The 16,791-nt window shown below is 53.0% G+C and overlaps 2 protein-coding genes and 1 long non-coding RNA gene across 3 annotated transcripts in view; 1 reads left to right on the forward strand and 2 right to left on the reverse strand.

Annotated features, from left to right (window-relative positions):
* Positions 1-5,184, forward strand: part of LOC144947866 (uncharacterized) — a 54,743-nt gene extending 49,559 nt beyond the window's left edge. The window contains exon 13 of the transcript XR_013640112.1: positions 4,090-5,184. The gene's annotated coding sequence lies outside the window, so the exon portion shown is untranslated. The remainder of the gene's footprint in view (positions 1-4,089) is intronic.
* LOC144947868 (uncharacterized) lies at positions 193-4,096 on the reverse strand. Its single transcript, XR_013640113.1, has 2 exons — positions 342-4,096; positions 193-311 (listed from the first exon to the last, which is right to left on the reverse strand). It is a non-coding gene; the product is annotated as an uncharacterized LOC144947868 (long non-coding RNA).
* Positions 5,185-5,658: 474 nt separating the features above from the next.
* The window catches only part of LOC144947786 (uncharacterized), a 341,697-nt gene continuing 330,564 nt past the window's right edge, over positions 5,659-16,791 (reverse strand). The window contains exons 20-23 of the mRNA XM_078877139.1: positions 11,974-14,057; positions 10,061-10,201; positions 8,726-9,016; positions 5,659-7,661 (exon numbers count right to left, since the gene is read on the reverse strand). Coding sequence (XP_078733265.1) covers positions 7,323-7,661; positions 8,726-9,016; positions 10,061-10,201; positions 11,974-14,057 — 2,855 coding nt within the window. The 3' untranslated portion in view covers positions 5,659-7,322. The remainder of the gene's footprint in view (positions 7,662-8,725; positions 9,017-10,060; positions 10,202-11,973; positions 14,058-16,791) is intronic.

Consider the following 16,791-nt stretch of genomic DNA (forward strand, 5'->3'; position numbering starts at 1 on the left):
ATTTTTTAAACAAATCTTAGTATTTACATTTAAAGCATCACATCTCTGTTTTCGTTGACACGATTTCACTCAAATACAACACTGTGACGAAGCTCCATCGCGATCGAGTCTGCCGCTCGTGCAGCTCCTCCTCCGCGCTGCGTCGAGTCTCGGCGTGCCGCACTCCGGAGTCACGAATAAGACTCGTTGACGTTTTTATTTTTTTAGTTTTTGTCGTGAAGCCCTCCACCACCCGACGTGGCCGCGGCATTGGCCGACGTCTGGAAGGTTCCGGCCCCGCGCGTGCTGCGAGCCTCTGCGGACACCATTGCCTTTGAATTCACTGCCTTTGAATTCACTGCCTTTGAATTCACTGCCTTTGAATTCAGGCCGTGAAGAAGTCGTCGCCTCCCCCCCCCCTGGTGTGTGCAGCGAAACGTCGGACATCACGCCGAACCAAAAAAAAAGAGCAGTACGACCCGAAAACCCATCAGAGACATGAACAGCAGCGCGCAATCACGAGTGCGGCGACACGCAATTTAGGTCAATTTATGGAAAGCCAACTTTTACGGTCGGGGTTGTGGCTCTGTCTTTGTGTGATCCGACAACCCCGCACCAAAGTCAATAGGCTCCTGATATGTCACTTCACCACCACCACTTCACCACCACCACCACCACCAATACCACCGCCACAGAGACTGCGTAGCATTGTGTGCACAGTGCACTGTGTTGAAAGGAAGACACAAAAAAACAAACTTACACAAATAGCATACTCTTTGGTTTTATCGGTAAAGTCACGTAGGTTTAAAATAAAATAAATCACGACGTTTCGGGCACAACACAAGCGTCCGTCATCAGGTGGGAAAGCATGCCTCAGCAGCAGTTCATGCTTTCCCACCTGATTATGGACGCTTGTGTAGCGCCCGAAACGTCGTGATTCGTTTTCTTTTCTACCTACGTGACTTTACCGAAAGATCCAAAGAGAATGGATTCCTGCAGTCACGAAAACTTCTAATCAAGATGACACAAATAGTTATTCTCTTGGAGTTACTTCTACGCTGACTGTGCATCCCGGGCTGTTTTGTGTTTTCTTAAATTTGCAACTCCGGAAGCAAATTGTTGTTCCTGTATTGTTTGTGTCATGAATACGTTAAATAAAACAATCTAGTTTGCGTGCCACTAGTTAACACTTCACTCAACTTTTGAACAACGCAAAATACTTTCCAACATGGGTTTGTCCTCAGAAGTACTTAGTTTTCGATATAAATGTTAAGCTCATCTGCAGGGAGTCACATGGCACGTTACAGCTATAAAAATATTTTTTATTTGACCAGGTCAGGCCCACTGAGCTATTTAGCTTTTTTTCAGAAGCGACCTGGCCATTACAAATGATAGCTCAATGAAGTGGCTTATCATCATCACGTGGACATTTATAGCAGCCAAATACTCTGAACGCGTGATCCTAAATGTGGAGGGAAAAAAACCAGAGGACCCAGAGAAAAAATCCATCGTGTGGGTTTTTCTCCGGATCTTCCGGTTTTTCCTTCCACGTTAAGAATCAACATCCACGCATTTCGAGTATTTATTTTGGCTGCAATAAATTTCCACGCGAGAAGCCACTTCGTTGGGCTATCATTTGTGAAAGCCAGCTCGCGTCTGAGAAAGAGCTACATCGCAGCTCAGTGGGGCCCTTAACTGGTAAAATATAAATAGTTACAGTTTTAGTTGAGTCGGCGTTGTTGCGCTGTAGTTACGCGGCAGCTCTCCAAAGTGTTTTCTGATCGCGCCGCACGCGCTGGTCGACGCGACGTCTGACGTTTTTGCCGGACCCAAGCGCACAACTCCAGATCCCGGACAATCGTCCGGCAAGGCGGGAGCGGGGAACGTCGACAATGATGATGACCGAACAACGCGGAGCTGAGCCGTGAATCTCCGCGGTGCTCTTCTTTGCTGGCGCCCTTCGAGGTGATCGCGATAGCCGGAGAGTCTGGTCGAGGGTCATTCTTTCGGGGTATCACCGGGGTCACGGTTAACGGGGGCGGCGCTCGAGGATTTGAACCCCGAGGGCTCAGAGCGCCGCGCTCTGAACTTCCTCTCGAGAATCGCCGGGAGGTGGCTCAGCGGCCCTCTCCGTTCCCCACAAATGTTAAGAGGCTTGGCAATGTCGTCGTCGTTGTTATCATTCGCAAAGTTTCAAACTCGCGTCGGACAGCCCCAGGGAGTGACGCACAGCCCCAGGGAGTGACGCACAGCCCCAGGGAGTGACGCACAGCCCCAGGGAGTGACGCACAGCTCCAGGGAGTGACGCACAGCCCCAGGGAGTGACGCACAGCCCCAGGGAGTGACGCACAGTCCCAGGGAGTGACGCACAGCCCCAGGGAGTGACGTACAGCCCAGACACGCGATTTCAAGAAAGAGCTGTTTGGGATGGGTTGTGTGTCAGCTCACTCACGAGTTTGGCCCGACGTAAAACAACCTTGTTTTGAATCGAACCGACCCATGTACATTTCTTTTATTCCTTCATGACTTCCTTACCTCTCTCTATATTTTGAACTCCTATCGGTTTTTAGTTGTTTGGTATTGTCTGTTGTTGTTACATGCCGACCCGCCCTACTGGACGTCTATAACAAAGAGCTTCATTGCTCGTCGGATTCCTCCTCTGCCAGACTACATCAATATTCTGATTCTGATGTGAAGTCAAGGAAGCATTGGTTCCGCTTAGAAACATGCGCTGTACCGCATGTTTTTTTATTTGCAGGCCACCTCCATAAATAATAAAATGTCCTTTTATTTACCCAGGCGAGTGCCCACTGAAGTTAGCACGGTTGGCTATGTACGGTGCGAACAAAGTTCAATATGCATACAAAGTATAATTATGATGATGCTAATAATACTAATGAAGTATCAGTGAGTTTCAAGGATGTTTGTAGGCGAGCCCTGCTTGGGATTTTGTGCCAATTCCTTTATATTTGAATTTCACATGTGAAGGACTGCAGCTTGTCCAGAGAAACTATTATAATAATAATATACAAATTCAGGACGTACATATCAAGAACCCACTTGCTGCACAGCCATCTATTGGCCGCTGTGCAGTGCACGAAGTTAACTCTAAAAATCCTCGCTTTTTTTCTTGCAAAACGAGACGATCAGAGGGTTCTCGCTGTCGACCGAGCGATGAACCTGAATCTCGGTTGCTTGTTATCAGACATTGCCTCTCCGCGTGCGACGCATGCGTAGCCAGCACACGCCGGGACTGAGAGCTGCGAGTGGCCGTGACGAAGGTACGATTCATTTTCGCATCATCCCCTCGAAGTGCAGTGCGCTTGGTCCATTCGTCACAATCACAATTGATGTCCCAAGACTCTGAATCCCGGCCCAGAAGCACCCCGTGCCTTGTTCCTAGCTCGGCCCAGAGCCCGCGGCTCACCCACGGTCACTGGAGAATAACTCTCGCTGTGAGTGGTCCTCCAGCTGCTGTGAGGCATCTGAAAGGTATGGAGCCAGGGCTGGGTGAGCATGGGCTTTCTCAATATTATCTCTGGATTTTCAGATGTTTTTCTCTGCACGTTTTTCCTGGATATTTCATTCGCTCCACGTTTTAGCAGCACTTCTTCGTCAGCCCACAGACTTTTTGATCACTCCCCATAAGCTTTAAAACCCACCGGCAAATGATCGCACTGAGAAAACAGAAATACAGCATTTCAAATGTTCCGCTGCCAATACAGCAGCGTCTGCTGACCCCCATTGCCCAACTCAAGAGCGTAGGTTGTAGCGACTAACCTTCCTACATCGATAACATTGGTTTAGCACCTCCTGGGCTGAAATAATTCCAGCGTAAAAGCTATGGCTACTGGCCATTGCCAGATTAATTTGCATTATCCAGCTGTTAACAAAAAAAATGTGCTTGAAGGGCACAAGTCCGTTCGGAAGCGCTGTTGATATATGTATTTGTATGTCTGTCTGTGTTAGCCTCGTATCAACCTGTCACTCATGCAATATTCCCGATGTGACGGAGGCCCTCCGAAACATTTTCGTGGTGTTTCGTCCTCCATTTGTAGCACAGGAGACAAAACCGCGGTGACCTGGCGCGGCGGTCTGCTACTTTGGCAGGTGCCGAGCTACGTGGCGGGCAGAGCGGCGGAGGCCAACGGAGCAGTGCACCCCATTGTTGGACTGCACTTCCATGCTCCACGTCTTTGCTCGCCCCTCCCCCTGCCGCCTTCACAACACGGCTCACTGACACAGCGTGGTGAAGTATGTCCGAAGAACCTCCTTCTTCACGACACGAGGAAGCCCCTCACACGGCATAGGATTGCCAACAGGATAAAAGAGGGACATTGCTTGAAAAGCTCCCGTCGTAAAATATACTAAAACCATGCCGTAGGAATGTGTAACATTACATCACCGGTTCAGGGTCCATTCTAGAAAATGGACAGTGCCCCGTCCTCGTTTGGGCAGGGGGACATACCTCGCCTGACCCACCTTGAGCAACAGTCTCTCAATCACCGTGGGCTGCGTTCATTCCGAGGACGCGGCCTGCAGGGCTGGAGCTGGGCAGGCCACCGGGACGGGGGCACTGCGGCTGCGTCCAGCGTGAGCCGTGACGCTTGGTGGCTGCGTGTCCACTCCGCTTTGCAGTTGTAGAATTCGGGGGCAGACGGGAAGCGATGGCAGGGGGTACGGGTGGATGACCTCTCGACCTTCAAACTTTCTGTCCACTCTAAAACCTTTCCGACGTTCTTTCACCACATTTATAAGAGTGAACTCTTTCATGTTTGCACCACCCTGCAGCTTTCCCTTCCACACTCAGACGCCCTGTGCTTTGGAGGGCATGTTGAGATGTGGCTGTAGCGTTACATACGAAGCATTGTTTGTTATTATCACGTTCTGACCCCGTCTGGAAACAAATATCGGATTCCTGCAGTGTAAATAAATTGATTCTGATTCTTGAATCCATAGTTCACCGTCACAATTCGAAGTAAACAGAGCTCTCCATATTCGCCATAAACAACTCATTACAAAAAATGGAAATGTACATTTAAAAAAGACATCACTTGACGTTTTTGGCAATGGGCCTTCTTCAAAAGCACTTCGCTCACAATCGGAAGTTTGCAAAATTAAAATCTCATCATCATCATCGCGGAGAAATGGCTCTCCACACCAAAAATAATTTTAAAAAGTCATCCCCAACTCCACGATTAGTCTCAGGATTTCTCAGTCAACACCACGTGTCACTGTGACAGACGTAGCAGCTCGTGAGAGCGACAGGGTGAACGAGAATATGACCGTGGGTGATATTCGACATCGCGACCCATCATCAATCTGGGATTAACAAAGCAAGTACCATGTTGTGCTACTTGTTTAGATCGTCCGCAAGCGAGAGAAAAAGAGAGAACGGCCCTCGTCAAGGGAGCGTGGAATCTGCAGCGTGTGAAAAGAGACCCACTGCCCGGAACACTGATGGGCCTGTTTTAACACGTTGGCTTTCGCGACCAACATTATCCATAATCCATTTTTTTTGATTGGCTGTCGGGTGGTGGCGGGTTTTAACGACACATTCAGATTTACGCGATTTAACCCCAAAAGAAGAATAAACACATTTATGATGGTTATAAGAGCCTGCCGCTGTTGTATATTTCGGTTATAACCCGCGCTTAATTTCACACGGTTTCTGGCCCAGCTGGAGACCCGCAAATATCTCCACACCCGGCACATCACATCCAGTACCCAACTCGCTCCGAACCGTGGCTACGTAGCCACTCCAGCCGGTCGGCCACCTCGGACGCATTTAAATTAAGAGGGAGCTTGAAGGACAGCATGTGGTTGGCGATTTGTGCTTGTGCTCAGCTGCAAATGCTGACACTGGATTGTATCGTACAGTGGGGTTAATATTGTCAAAGCGACAGGAGAAGGTTGCCATATGGAAGTAAAAAAAAGCGTTCCGATAGCTGTCAACGCACACGGTTTACCCTGTTTTCTTGTACAGGGAAATGTAGTTTTCAGGTTCATATGGCGTACAGCCGTTTCAATACAGGCAAAAACAATGTTTGTTTGCGTCTCTCCCTCGTGCTGGGACTTTGAAGGATGAACGTTGAGATTTATAAGGGGCACGGGGTGACCAGTAAGGTCTGCATTGATCTGTAATGAGGCAGGGCGCTGATAAGGGGTTGACAGGTTTGTGTTCCATTGGACAGGATATATGCTTTTGTCTGTTATAATGTGAAGTGTAAAATTGTCTTCCTGGATAATCTCATTCTTATGAACCTCAAAAAAAAAACCTCCGGATTGAATTACGGTGACCCCGAGCCGGTGTGCAACGCGTCACCCCGCGTCACCCCACGTCACCCCGTGTCACCCCACGTGACCCTGCTTCACCCTGCGTCACCCCGCGTCACCCCACGTCACCCCGCATGACCCCGCGTGACCCTGCGTCACCCCGCATCACCCTGCGTCAACCTACGTCGTCCGTCCTGTTTGGTGGACCGCGAGCTAAGAGTTGGAAAATCCACGTTCCCATAGCAGAGGCGAGGTCCTTCCATTGAACGACCCCCCTGTCCACAAAATGTAACTCATCAGCTCATTTCGTGGCACACATCTTTCCAATGTTGGCATTGTAGCCCCGGTCGGGAGTCAACTCAAGATCATTACCGTCATCGAGATAATTCGCCTTCACGGGTGGATAAATTAAGCACCACTTTGTGACGAAGGCAATATCTTGCGGGAGGACTCACTCCCGCCATAGGAATGTGGAATTTCCACCGGTGGCTCTGGACTGTAAAACAGGAGATGAGCACCAATGCCTCGACACTCAATTGGACAGGAAATAACTTACATCTGTTTTTGTTTTGTTTGGAAAGCCTCAAGTGATTAGTCACCAGATGCTGCCCCACTTGTAAACCCACGCGCGACCGGACGAAACTCAGCCACGGTTTTAAAACAAAACAAAATTAAACCATTTTTTATTTCACCAGGTAAGGCCCGACTGAGCTTTGTAGCTCTCATTCAGAAGCGACCTGGCCACAAGTGATAGCTCGATGAAGCGGCTTGTCACGTGGACATTTACAGCAGCCAAATACTCTAAACGCGTGTTTTTTAAAATATTGAGGGAAAAACTGAAGGACCTGGAGAAAAATCCATGCGACCACGAGAAGAGAGAGAGGAACATGCAAACTTGAAATATACAGGCATAGTCAGGGTCGGGACCGAACCCACGACTTCCCGTACACCAGGAGAGGCGGTCAACATCTCGCCTCCGTCAGCGTCGGGACCGAACCCGCGACTTCCCCAACATCTCGCTGCCGCGCCCGAGAGGCGCTCCCGTTCGCGGCCGCGGCGCCCGCCGCTCACACGTTGTTGGAGCCGCGCGCCTCGCAGCGGCCCCGCTGCCTGGCCGACGAGCCCAGCTGCCTGGCGAGCTGCTCCACGGCCGACCTGAGGCCCCCGGCGTGCGCCGCGTCGCACAGGCCCGCGTCGGGCAGCTCGCGCTCGCTCAGGCGGCCGATCTTGCCGAGCGTGCCGTGCCCGGCGCGCCACAGGCCGCCGGCGACGACCGCGGGGAGCGCCAGCGAGGAGAGGCGCTCCGAGAGCCCCGCGGTTGTCGTCGCGGCGAACCCGCCGCCGTCGCCGCCGTCCTCCAACGTCGCCTGCGCTCCGGGGGCGGCCGGCGGGACGAGGCACGGCCTCTGGGAATAGGCGGCACGAGGTGGGGGGGGGGGCGAAGTGACGCGCCGGGGTTGTCGGTGCGTTCGTGCGTTTGTATCAGCGGCTGTCGGTGGTTATTTTTGGTATGGTGCCGTCCGCCCTCCCAATCGAGATCACGGGGTTCCTCCCCGGCCTCGATAGTGAGTTGGCTGTTGCATGACACCGGAGGCACTTTCCAATTTTGGCAAATTTTAAAATGTACCCGCGAATTAAATTCACCCTGGCACACGCTGGAAAAGAGGCATTGACATTATCGTCCAGCCGGCTCGTAACTTTTCGGCTACTCCACCACCCCTCCAGTGAAGGTTCTCCAAAATCCGGCAAAATGTTGGGATTGTGGTCTGGGGTATGGAGACCGAACGAATTAATTGATTTCAATTTCTTTTCTCTACAATGCTTTTTCTTGTTATGTGTATATTTTTATATCGTTATTTACGTATTGATTTTTGTCTTTTATTTGTATTATCTGTATACGGAACTGGATAATTGGTGTGCAACGTTGTGGGATGCAATTGCATGAATGACGCTCTATAAAATGAAATTATTATTACCCTTTCTGCCGATTCCGTTCCGATGATGTACATGTACATCAACTTCATCGTTACGTCTTTAGGTCAGGTCAGAAGACGCACCGAGGCTGCCACTTGGCCATGTGGGAGGGCGTGTGGCACAGATTGTCGTCAGCTATCGTGGTGTGTTGTTCGTGTCACTACGGTTTTCTGCAGCGAGTGCAATGTCTTTAAAAAACAACTTTCGCTATGCCACTCTGAAGAAAATGAACGGTGAGCCACTTGCTCTTTCCGAGATTCAGCGGTGAACCGAACACCCACACCCTGCAACCTGCAGACGTCTAGGAACGGGAAAGGGTTCAATTGGGTACTTTACCCGTCTGTGAAACGCAGCAGCGCTTACCTGCCTTCGCGAGCGCCTGGCGCTGCAACATCGGCGGCAATGCCAAATGTACTCGCGCTTTGATCTGACGATTTGAAGGAATTAATGAATGGACGGACGGACGGATGGACGGGTGACCGAGTGAAGCACATACGCAGCCGTCGATGGAGCGCCGAGCGGGCCAGCGGCGGCGTTCGGGCTCGATGGGCGGCGGGCTCGGGCCGCTCGACTCAGGGCCGAGGGCGTGTGGAGGAGCGAGGGGCGACGCGGGAGAGGCAGACTCGGGGTTGACCCTTGGCTGAGACTCGGCCGACGAAAAATCGTGGCCCTCGGACGAGAGGCCCAGGCCGATGGTGGCCACGGAGTGTTCACGGATTGGAGAAATGGCGCTTGACACCCACTGCTCGCAGTGCAGATTTGGCATCACTGATATCGGCGTTAGAATCTGGGGGAGAAGATCATTGCACAGAATCCTTATTTATCGCGGAGGAAATCCGATGAGCTATGAAGCTCTTATTCACGGATGATATTCACTTGAAGGGATTTGGAATTCCCACCCATCGTCTCTTTTGCCATTACACAGCCCTGCGCAATGGAAGCGACGTACGTACGGCTCTTCGGTCGCGTACTCTGCTCTCCAAACGTCACACTCCATTGGATGTTGGCCAACGTCGCACAGATTTGGCGAACATCCTGAAAAAGTCTTGAGACTCAATAGAGGCTGTTCTGGGTAGACCAAATGACACTACCACGTACCCACAGGAACCCTCATTATCCCTGCTTGAGAACCACTGCTCTAGACAGTCCCTGTAAGTGGGTGATAACTTGGCCTACTCTTCTACACACGTGGTCTGCCAATCGAGTCGTGACTGAAGCCATCAATGTCGCTCGGTTCACAGAGGCGGTCACAGCATTGATTTAACAACTTGCATGGATAACAAACTCAAGGCTATGGACCCGAATCCTACAAATTGTTTTGTGTTTGTGTGTATGTATGTTGACCTTTTTTGCACCATACGTAGCCAACCGTGCTAATCGGAGGTGCCGGGGGAAGGACAACAACACTAAACACAAAAAGGAGTTCTGAAGAAATGAGTTTTCAACCTCGGTGATATAAAAGTCCATAGCTCCCGGTGGCTTCCTAACATCAGAAGAGTGTTCCAGACGGCCGCAGAAGCGCAAATGAAAGCGGCGCTATACGGTGAGCGTCTTTGTTCGATGGCCAGCCCAAAAGCCACTGCTGCTGCTGCTGCGAGGATGACCAGAGTTTGCGCGATGGTTTATGCTCCTTGACAAGATCAACGAGGTACTGGGTTTCATTTGGGGCAAGCACTTTTGTGTTCAAGGAGTTTCACTGCCTTACCCTAGGGACATCGTGTGGCCAACGTGTCCTGAGCGGTGGCACTCGGAATCAGAACATGTATTGACCCTGGAGGAATCCTTTTTTCAGTCGGGGAGCACGCGGATAAGAAAACGTCACAACACTCACGGGGTCTGACAGCGGGACCTCCGACAGGTATATCCGCTCGATGTCCAGCCCCGTCTGCAGCATCACGTCCACGGCGGACGACGGCGGCACGCTGCGCGGAGTCACCAAATCTCGTGGCGCGCTCCCATCTCCGGCCGGAACCTTCACGCACGTGGGGTGGAGCGATGTCGCGGGAGTCAACGTTGGTAGCGGGCGTGATGTGTGTGTGTGTGCGTACGTACGTACGATGAACTTCTTTCGCACCGTACGTAGCCAACTGTGCAAATCGGAGGTGGGTGATCGTCATTTGGCGCAATCAGTATCGGGTATTCGCGCCGTTAAAACAGTTCAACTATTTTATTTCACCAGGTGAAGCTCCACTGAGCTATTAACGAAGTGGCTTATTACATGTGAGAATATATTGTCAGCAGCCAAAGATTCTAATGGCGTGATGTTGATACTAAATGTGGGAGGGTAAAACCGGAGTACCCAGAGGAAAATACGGAGAGAACGTGCAAACTCCGACTATACAGCAGCAGGCGTCAGGGTCGGGATCCAACCCACGACCTCCTGCACACCAGGCGAGGGAGACTACATCTCGCCATCGCGGTGCCCCGAATTCTCACAGGGCGAGCCTGGTACAGGGACACCGCTTCACGCAGTCTGCTGTGAGTTTCACATCAGGGGGCGGTGTTTCTTTGCGTAATGCCAATTGAGTCGTGCGCTTTGCGACGTTTTCGAACGGCACAAATCTGGTGCGTTGTCACCCCTGGAGTAATAACGCAGGGTGGCCTGCCGGCGTCAAAACCGCGAATTTATGCGAGGAGTGGGGAACGTGCGACTGACTCGGAACGCAGCGGCAGCCACGCGGTGAGCAGAGGTCCTGCCACAGACCTGATGATGCTGATTCTAGATGTGAAGCTTTCGTGACTGCAAGGAATCATATTCTTAGGTTTAATCATCACTTACAATTTCAGTCGATATGGAATTGCTGCTAGGCCGGCTCGGAGTAGGGAATATCGGCGTAAGGCACTACCACTAGACTACAAGATATACTGAATCATATGAATGCTCATCCTATATTATTGTACGCTACATTCCTATAATCCTATGTATGTAGGATTATATAGGACCACGGGGAGAGAGACACGCACACTCCACATATACAGCAGGTGTCAGGGTCTGTATCGAAACCAACGACCTCCTGTATACCAGGCGAGGTAGTTAGCATCTCCTAGCCACCGCGAGGATTGACCGAGGCGTACGCGCTACTCGGCACGGCAGGCGTCTCGTGCGGTGCATTGTGCGTTGGGTGACCGGCGCTTGACGGCCAAGCGGCCGCCACTCAGCCTCGCGTCGTCTCTCCGAGCCGTCTGCGTGCGCGCTGCTTTCTCTCGACTCTCACCTCTCTCTCTCTCTGTATACTCGTGTGAGCGTTTAACATAATTATTCAATGGGAAATTATATCTGTATTGTATTTTAGTTAACTGCGTTAGGCGTTTATCAGATTTAACACGTAGGCTTTCGCGACCAATATTATTTATAACACAGGTTTTTTGGGTTAGATTGCGCAAATATTTACGCGTTCTAACCCAAAAAACCTGTATTATGGATATGTGTTTATCGCTTGCATGGTCCCCGTAAAGTTGTCACGATCGAGTTGTAAAAGTGTATCTGGGTGGGAGCAGCAGAGGTTTTGGAACGAATCTTTTGACAGTGACGATGGGATCGCTGTAACTGACTCCTCTTCGCTCCCCCTGGAGCACAAGGCCGCAACAAGCCCACGCCATGCCGGGCGGTCTTTAGCAGCTTTCTCTGCTTCACCCCAAGACACGCCCATGGTCTTTAGTCGGTTTTGAATGGTGCGGTTCACTGTAAGATATTTCGTTTTGTTCACCGCGTAAAGTGAAAAAAATAAAACCTCTTTAGCAAACCTCGTGAGTCGGCTCGACGCAGTCGTCCGGCCAGAGTTCAGCAGACGCCGAATCTTCTCGCGCTGGGCCCGTTTCCGTCGCACCCTGACCTTCCCGGCCTTCAACATCAATGGAGACCAGCCGTCGGTCGAGACCTCGGACGTCCTCGGCGTAGCGTTTCGGACGATCTTCACCTCGCGATGGATCGCCCGCACGGCCGTCCTCCGTGGGCCCGGACTCGTGGGGGTCACACTCCGCCGCCGGGGCCGGGCCTCTAAGCGCTGCATCGGCTTTGGCGTCACCGGCAGAGCGATCCCGGCGGCCCACGTCGCACTCCGTCGGCAACAGTTCGAGGGGGAATTTGTTCTGCGGCACTTCGCCCGGAGGCCGTTCTCTCAGCCAGTCGTTTCCTTCGACTTCCAAGAGGTCGTTGCCACCTTTGTAGTCTTTGGGACGATCTCGGAACTCGTCGTTGGCCGGGCCGAGGTCACGGGACCTCGAATCCCCTTGTTCCTTCTTGCCAAAGTCCGCTCTCGCTTCGGGGCCGAGGGACGACTCGCCGTCGGTGCCGCCGCGACACTTAAAACTGTCGAAGGACTTCGTGGGCTCGGGCGGGTCGTATTCACTGCTGGTGATGTTCAAGAAGGACGTGTGCACTTCAATGTCTGCCCTCTTCGTGGTCCTGTGCAAGTATCTGTCATCACCAGCAGCAGCAGCAGTGGCACTCTGCCAGAAGCCACAGCGCACGGTCCGACCACCCGACGCACCTCCACCGGCGTCGGCAGGAGGGGCCCCCGTCAGCTTCAAGGCATCCGGCGCTTCCAATGAAGCGACCTCTTCGATGCAGCTCATCCGATCTTCTCGCCTGCCGCCTTTGAGTCCTCCTGTCCCCGGCATGCACGATACGTCGCCGCCACCTCCCCCTCCTCCGCCTGTCTGACGTCGTTGCTCGCAGCTTCGCGGTTGCTCCGTCACGGCCTCCAGCTCGCGCATCGTTTCGTTCCCGCCCTCCGTCGGATCCTCCGGAGGGCAGGAGGCGGAAGGTCCGCTCGCGAGCCCGCACGACGCGAGGGCAGCCAAGCGCTTGCGGTACCCGTGCTGGGGGCTCTTGCGGAGAGCCTGCGTGTTGCGCAGAAGCAGGGTGGGCGACGTGCAGATGCCCGCGTACTCCTTTACGGTCCGCTGCACCGGCCCAGCATGTCCTCCTCCCACGGTGGCCACCGCCGACGCGCCGGTAGCGTACGGGGAGGAGGATGAGAAGTCAGGAGAGTTATTCTTCTTGATGGCCTGCAGCACCGGGGAGCGACTGCCCATCTTGATCTGCGTCGCCGGCCTCAGCCGCCCGGACGGCTGGGAGGTGATGAGGGCCTGCACGTTTCCGTTGGGAGGCTTGTCAACCGGGATGCACCCGACGCAGTTGTTGACGCAGCCGTTGCCGATAATTTGCACCATGCACTTGGAGTCGGACGGGATGTCCTTGAAGCACGGCCGCGCCAGCCTTTGCCCCACGGCCAACGCCGCCTCGTCAATGCCGTCACCACTACCAGCAGGAGCAGCGGAAGATCCCCCTGATAGCAGTGCACCGCTGGGAGCGGCCGGGCGGCACGTCTCGACGCCGTGGGTGTCCGTGGGCTCCGGCGGTGCGTCCATGCGGGCGGGTCGCACGTTGGGATGAGGCTTGAGGAAGGCGGAGTCCTTGTGGGAGAAGACGAAGCACTGGAGGCTGTTCCAGCGGCCGAACGCTTCGTCGGACGGGGCGTCCTCCTGCCGGCGAGGTCGGTCGAGCGAGTGGGATTTCACCGATCGCTTGTCCCTGCGCGACTCCATGACGGAGTTGCTGAACACCTTCTCGGCCGCCATTCGCAGCCTGTGCACGTTGTGCCTGCGGCTGTCCGGCCCGGAAGTGCCGCTCGACGCCAGGAGGTTCTTCGTGTTATTCCGGCGAGTGTCCATGGTCTGGAAGTGTTGCTGCGTGGCGGTGTGGTTGACCGGCATCGGTGGTTTTCGGTCCGCGTTGGAGGAGCGTGGGTCACGGTGGTAGTGTTGGGGCAATCGGATGCACGCGGCGGGGCTGTGGGATGCACAGCCGCGACAGAGCTCCACACCTGTAACACACGTGAAGGGCCGTCAGCGAGTGGTCTGTCGTTCACATTTGATGAGGAACATAAAGGGGGCAGGTGAAATCAGAGCCCACGGTCCTCGCTGTCCCCACGCGCCATCACGGACGCGTCCCGACCAGTGCTGTGAAGCAGGATTTTAAAAAATGTAATTGTAAGGACAAAAGCGTAGTCGTGTCAATTGCACTCGGGCAGCAGCAGCAGCATCGCGAGGTTTAATTTGTCCCATTCAGCTTACATCGATTCCTCACGTGTTGATATCCAAATGGATAGCTTGTCACACGCTTTCAGATGCACGTCTGCGTCCGTCTGGATCGCCCTTACTCCAGATATGAGAAAGCCACTGGGAGGTATGCACTTTTAAATCATGTACATTGACAAACTAAAGATTTTTAGTTTGTTGTCCTTCTGCACCCCCCCCTCTTCCCGCACCTCCGGTGCGGGAAGTACGGTGCGAAAGAAGTTCATCGTGAGATGGCGCGATCGCCATCGGCGAGCAGTCAACCGTTACCATTATGACGAGGAATTTCAAGGTCCCATCGGTGGCGAGTGAGACCACCGTCCGAGCTGCCCCCAAACGCGCTGTCGCGTACACGCGCATTGACCAGCACTGTGAAGGATGCTTTTTTAAAAATGTAATTAAGAACAAAACAAAGTGATATTGACAAAAGTAGGCTTTCGCGACCAATATTTATAATAAAGGGTTATGGGTTAGATCGCATGAATATAAATGTGTCGTTAAACCCGCCACCACCCGACACAGCCAATTAGTAAGGTTTGTCACGTGAATAAAATGTGGCAATTCATTATTCGTACAGCACATCGGTGTGTTGGAGAGTAAACCCACTGCAACATTTACCATGCATCGATGCAGCTCATCCGATCTTCTCGCCTGCCGCCTTTGAGTCGGGTGGTGGCGGGTTTAAACGACGCTTTCATATTTACGCCATCTCACCCAAAACCCTCCTTTATCACGGATTGACCAAAAGTGTCGTTTTGTTAATTTCACTCGAGCAGCAGCAGCAGCACCGTAGGTCACGTACGCGTAACGACCAGCGCGGTCAAGTATGCTCAAAGAGCCATCCCGACGAGTGGCTTTGAACAGCGCTGACGGCACGTGGTGGTGATGACGACGGGGATGATGACAAAGGCCTTGGAAGGCGCGATAATGTGTATGACCTATGCGTGTGCCATTCGTTACGTTACACGCGTGGTAGAAAATGCACAAGGGGCAAAATACGAGAAACGTTTCCGATTATTATTCTCCTTTTTAAAAATGTCATTATAAGGACAAATAACCTGAGCGATGCGTTGACGAACGTGACGTTTTGTTAATTGCACTCGCGCAGCAGCAGCAAGCATCAGCTAGCAGCAGCTAGCAACAGCAGCAGCAAGCAGCAGGTAGCAACAGCAGCACATATCAATATCCAATTGATGCCTTTTCCAGAAACAATTCTGACGCGTAAGGAAAGTTACATCAATATGGCACATTTCTATCAGTTTTGTTTACCTTTGAAGGAGTCTCTTAAAACGTGTCCCCGCGCGCGTGACCACGTGTCCCCGCGCGCGTGACCACGTGTCTACTGCGTGTGACCACGTGACCCCGCGTGCGTGTCCACGTGACCCCCAGTGTGTGACCACGTGACCCCCAATGTGTGACCACGTGTCCCCGCGCGCGTGACCACGTGTCCCCGCGTGCGTGACCACGTGTCCCCGCGTGCGTGTCCGTGTGTCTACTGCGTGGGGGGTGCTGCTTAGCGCGCTGCACTACGAACCAGGCGACCCCAGTTCGATTCCCGCTCACGGACGACACCAGTAGAGACTATTCGAAGTGGTCCTGGGCCTCCCCTAGGTCGACCCAGCCTCGAATGAGTACCCGGTGCGGTGTGTAAACATCGCCACTAGGGAGGGAGACAAAGACGGCCGGGTCGTGGTGCTGGCTACCCACCCCGTCGCGTGCCGTGCCAGCCTTCATCGGTGCTATTCACAAACGGCACTTGCCCCAAAAGTCCGTCAAAGGCTGTATGGGAGGTTTTTGCCTTTGTGCCAAGGTAGACTCAGCCTCAAATTAGTCGCTGGTGTGGTTGTGGGGTTGCAAAACGTCGGCCGGGCCGTGGTGTTGGCCACGCCAGACCCTCGGCTTCGTGACAGCACATTGCTGGGATCTCTCTTAAAGAGCGTCTCGGTCTCTTTGCGTCTCTCTCGGAGCGCGCATCGCCTCGCGTCTCCCGGTGCTGTCCGCGCTCCTGCCCACATGCGCGCGAGCAGAGCGTCGTCTCACTGAAGCCGCATCTGACGGCGCCGCTGTTGCGAGGCGACCTTCGTTCGAACTTCGTTTGACCTTCGAGTATTGCACCGGGGGTGGTGTGGGGGCAGTGCCGGATTATCATCGTTGCAAAGGTTTCATAATGCTATGGGCCCCGCACTTTCAAGGGCCCCGCGCTAAATGCTTGAAGCTATCAATTCCGGTTCAGTGATTCTGCACTTGCTCTATTACTATAGTACTATACTGCATTCAACTTTTAAGGTACGACTGGGTGTTTAAGGTTAGCGATTTGTCGTATTATCTGGCCGTACAGCAAATGGAAAAAATGCAATTACTTTACCATGCAAGTAAGAAATTCGTCTTTTGTTTTGTATTTAGGGCCCCTTCATCACATGTGCTCCAGGCCCCACACTGGCTTCATCCGGCACTGTGTGGGGGGTCAAACAACGGCCACGG

The sequence above is a fragment of the Lampetra fluviatilis genome, chromosome 47, assembly GCF_964198595.1.
Source record: "Lampetra fluviatilis chromosome 47, kcLamFluv1.1, whole genome shotgun sequence".
NCBI lineage: Eukaryota > Metazoa > Chordata > Hyperoartia > Petromyzontiformes > Petromyzontidae > Lampetra > Lampetra fluviatilis.